General features: G+C 36.8%; 1 protein-coding gene across 2 annotated transcripts in view; it reads right to left on the reverse strand.

The window, feature by feature from the left end:
* LOC108977335 (neutral alpha-glucosidase AB) overlaps positions 1 to 3,967 on the reverse strand; it is a 5,630-nt gene extending 1,663 nt beyond the window's left edge. The window contains exons 1-8 of one of the 2 annotated variants that reach the window (XM_018946956.1): positions 3,778 to 3,967; positions 2,940 to 3,050; positions 2,728 to 2,869; positions 2,413 to 2,510; positions 1,865 to 2,350; positions 1,692 to 1,798; positions 1,164 to 1,631; positions 190 to 1,100 (exon numbers count right to left, since the gene is read on the reverse strand). In XM_018946956.1, the coding sequence (XP_018802501.1) occupies positions 190 to 1,100; positions 1,164 to 1,631; positions 1,692 to 1,798; positions 1,865 to 2,350; positions 2,413 to 2,510; positions 2,728 to 2,869; positions 2,940 to 3,040 (2,313 nt within the window). In that variant the 5' untranslated portion in view covers positions 3,041 to 3,050; positions 3,778 to 3,967. Of the gene's footprint in view, positions 1 to 189; positions 1,101 to 1,163; positions 1,632 to 1,691; positions 1,799 to 1,864; positions 2,351 to 2,412; positions 2,511 to 2,727; positions 2,870 to 2,939; positions 3,054 to 3,777 lie in introns of both variants that reach the window. The other variant, XM_018946958.1, reaches the window with a different exon arrangement.
* Positions 3,968 to 4,351: the final 384 nt, after the last annotated feature.

Consider the following 4,351-nt stretch of genomic DNA (forward strand, 5'->3'; position numbering starts at 1 on the left):
AAAAAATTAATTAACATTTAAATTATTTTTGTGATCCGAAAATCTTAATTAAAAATAATTTTCAAATTCTAAGAATTTAAATTTTTTCGGTTTTGCGAACCTCATGTATCGGTATTAAAAAATAAGATCTAACAATTTTTGAACAAAAAAAAAATTTGCAACCCTGATTAGCACTTACTGCACACTCACCGTATCACTTTCGACGGAAATGCCTTCATAGCCAACATTCGTGTATTTCTTAAACGTGTCGACACTATACCATACATCACCGTTCTTTTTGTCATCGATTGCCGGGAAATAAACATTCACTTTTTTAACACCCTGATCCATAACGGGACGCACAAGCAAGCGATCTTGCAAGAGGAATTCATTGTCAATGGCAAAAGTTTCTTTATCCGTTGGATAATGCGCTAGTAGGGGACGCATGACAGGTTCGCCTGTCACTTCGTGTTCATAGAACATCGTGTACCATAGCGGTAAGTACGAGTAACGTTTACGCAAAGCGTCGCGTACAATCAAACGTGTCTTTTCGGTAAACAACCACGGTTCACGACGCTTTGTATCGATGTGTGAGTGAGCACGGAAGAATGGCAAGAACGCGCCGGTTTGATACCAACGTTCAAATAATTCAGCATCAGGATTACCAAAGAAACCGCCGACATCTGCACCGCAGAAAGAGAAACCGCCAATAGCTTCAGATAGACACATTTTAATGGAATGCTGCAAGTGACCCCATTCAGCCATATTGTCACCAGTCCAAACTGCAGCATAACGTTGTGTGCCAGCAAAATGAGAGCGTGTCAATATGAAAGGACGTTGATTTGGATCGCGACCGATCAGGCCCTCGAATGTGGCCAACACATACATGTGTCCATAAATATTATGTACATCACGATGTTCCCAATTGCCATAATGCACCATATCCTTTGGCATAGTTACCTCGGGGCCATTAAAAACCGATGGCTCGTTCATGTCATTCCAGATCATGACATCGGTAGAAATAGTCTTAAAATTCGATGGCAAATATTGAGTAGCATAATAGGCGCGCACGGCAGGATTGAAAACGTCCGCATAGCTAGCAGCACCGGGCCAGCACCAACCTATATAAAAAGGCATATATATTACATAATGTTTATAAAATAATATGAAACATTAAAGAAAACCTTCGTAGTCGTTGCCCTCTGGCGTCTTTACATAATAACCGCGTTCCGTACAATCGTTGTGGAAGAAATAGTGTGTATCACGCTTTATATGTGGATCCACAATGATCACCAAATGACGTCCAACGGCAGTCAAATTCTGAATCATGCCCAGTGGATTGGGGAATTTAAACTGATCCCAGGTGAAGTAGCGCTTACCGTCGGTATGTTCAATATCCAACCACAGTGTGTCCATTGGAATATCATATTCATCGAATTTGGCGGACACCTCAGCAACATCACCTTCATTATTGTAATTCCATCGTGACTGGTGATAAGCCAGCATCCACATTTGTGGCAAAGGTGCGGATCCAGTAAGTGCAGTATATTGCTTGAAAGCATCGAGTGGCGTTGGGCCCAGCAAAACGAATACATCTATAATACCGGATTCAGACATGAAGTGCGCCGCTAGGGGATCCGACTTGCGAGAGCCTGCAAGAGAATACATCAAAAACTAGTAACTAGTTCGCACGTATACCGATTTTAACTTACCTGACACGAAGTTGACGATCGACGATACAACATTCTTTTCCGCAGTGTATATATCAACCCAGGTTTCTGCAGCATTCTGCCAATAAACACCTGCAGTGCGTTGCGTACTAAATAAATGATTTAAATATGTCACACGCGCTTTTTATTTGGTAAAACAAAAGACAAAACCATACCCATGACCATAAAGCACCGGCACTGAACCGTACAACGCCATCTTGCTATCGAGTATATACTCAAATACATCGGTATTGTATAAGCGGTAGGGATCTGTACCAGAGGTGGATTTTAAAACAAACGAGTCGGCATGTTCGGGTAAACCGAATAGCACCTCTGCTTCTGGGAAGGTAAAATCGAGTGCAATTGCTTCCGGTCCGTATGGTTTTGAATCGTGATGTGATTTGAAGTTCTCCTCCCAAGCACCAGCTTCTGTGATTTCATCCGCTTCCTTCACTTCATTAGCGGCAGCATCGTTAGCACCCTCGGCTGGTTGCTGTGGCTTCGGACGCAAATATTCAAAAGTCATAAGACCCTTAGCATTAACCGAGACGGTGAGAACGTCATTTTGATAGAAATCAACACGGAATGGATCGGCTTTGACCACAGCTTTATTGGGACCCGATGTAATAGTGAATTCAGATTCACCCTCTTGCACCTTAATGCTATACGATAAGGAATGGAGAAAATTTAACTTGCAAGTATTTGTATTTGGTCAAAAACATACCTGCCAGGCTTCGGTGCCGATTTAAGTGCATCTGTTACACGGTAGCGGGGCTTCAAAGGATTTTTCTCATCCACTAACAAACGGAATGTATTGCCCAGCTGTTAAGAGATAATTGTTTATGGAAAAAACAAATGTTAACTTCGGTTGGACCGAATATATTATATAATACGCTTGACAAATACAAGAATTCAATTTTGATCGGTCAGTATATATTGTAGCTACATATGTATATGCAATAATGGTCCGATTGGAAAAATTTATCATTCACGTTCATGGGATATTAAAAGCCAATTCAAATTAAAAGTTAGTTTCTACCTCCAAAGCTTCTATTTTTAGTGTAAAGATGTGCTTATTGTCCTTATGTTGCAGTTCCGCAGTTATAGAATCGGAGTATGTATTGAGCGTACCAGGTACCAAAGCGAATTTTGGATTATCAGGCTTTACATTGCGGCAACGCCTATAAATAGAGCATATTAATGATTTATTGACGATGAAAGAAATTTACGATGCATAATTATTTTAATTACCTGCAAAAGCTGCTTTGTTCGCATGTTTTGAAATTAGTGTGGTCAACGCTGACCGCATATTCGAATATGCACAATATTAAAAGAAATATTGCCAAACGCATGTTGAAGTAGCTACTGAAACGGTGCATCGCAATTACATAAATCTTTCATTTTTTATAATATATAATTCGCTTATGATTTTCTATATTTAGCAGAAAGTATATTTTTTTCGTTGTATTAATACAAAAATAAATATTTTGGCAAATTTTCCAATTCGGTTCACAAATAATTCCCAACGGCCAAAAAAAATAATTTTGGTGTTAGACTTTTGGCTTTCATGCAACGTTCCTGCAAGCGCTAGAGAAATCCCCACAATGTTAGGTTTAAAATATTTGTACGGTATTTTAATTGCCTTTCAAATAAATTGCCAGCCCACAACAATGAAAAGTTTAATTTGTAGCGCATAATTTAATTATAGGAATTTTTTTCATACTTTACGACAAGTATGTTATATTTATTTAGAGATATCAAGAGTAACTCTTTAATAAAGTACTTTGTATAGCACATAACTATTTATGTATATACATACATACATACATATGTACGCACATACCAATAAAAACACTTAAAGACACGTCAGACAAAGAATAGTTTTCGCTAAGGTAATTAAATCTTTAGTATATTATGCAAATAATCGTATATAGTATGGATAGTTTGTAAAATGTGTCTATAATTGCAGTAAGGAACATAAAATTCGTGTGGCATTGGAAATATTAAAAAAAATATGTTCATCAAACGGAAACAAATCAATACGCACAATAATTGATTACAATAATTTAATAACTATATCTTTACTTACCGAATCAACAACTATTCTGCGGTGCTTTGTTAATCGCGCAATCACAACTTAATCTTTAAACAATCTTCACTAATTCTTTAAATTATTAATTTTTCACAATTGCCGGCAACGGGATTATGAAAATTTGCTGTTTGTTGGCTGACAGCAGACTTGCACACACATATAATACCGCAATAATGCAAGTGTTGCATGTCACACAACGGCCGGGGGAATTTTGAAGGAATGATTTGACAGGCAGTACATTTTCATATAAAAAAATTTCTATCCATATGGATATTTGCAATTTTAACTATAATTATACTTTATTATATCTTAGCAAATCTTCATAAAGCACAAGCTTTTTATTTAACTCACATTCAAGTAGGATTATGTGCACTTATAAAAAAAATATATATTAATAGAAACAATATGGCAACATTCAAAGATATATAGTATGTTGCATACTTTTAGGCATTTATATCTGATTCATTAATTTTGTATGTGCATTTATGCTCGAGTAATTAAAAACTATCACATTTTATTAGTTGTGATCACTTGCTTTAACGTTTTCTACATAAAATATGATTTTTGTTGT

The sequence above is a fragment of the Bactrocera latifrons genome, unplaced genomic scaffold (genome assembly GCF_001853355.1).
Source record: "Bactrocera latifrons isolate USDA-ARS-PBARC rearing strain unplaced genomic scaffold, ASM185335v1 scaffold_87, whole genome shotgun sequence".
Classification (NCBI taxonomy): domain Eukaryota; kingdom Metazoa; phylum Arthropoda; class Insecta; order Diptera; family Tephritidae; genus Bactrocera; species Bactrocera latifrons.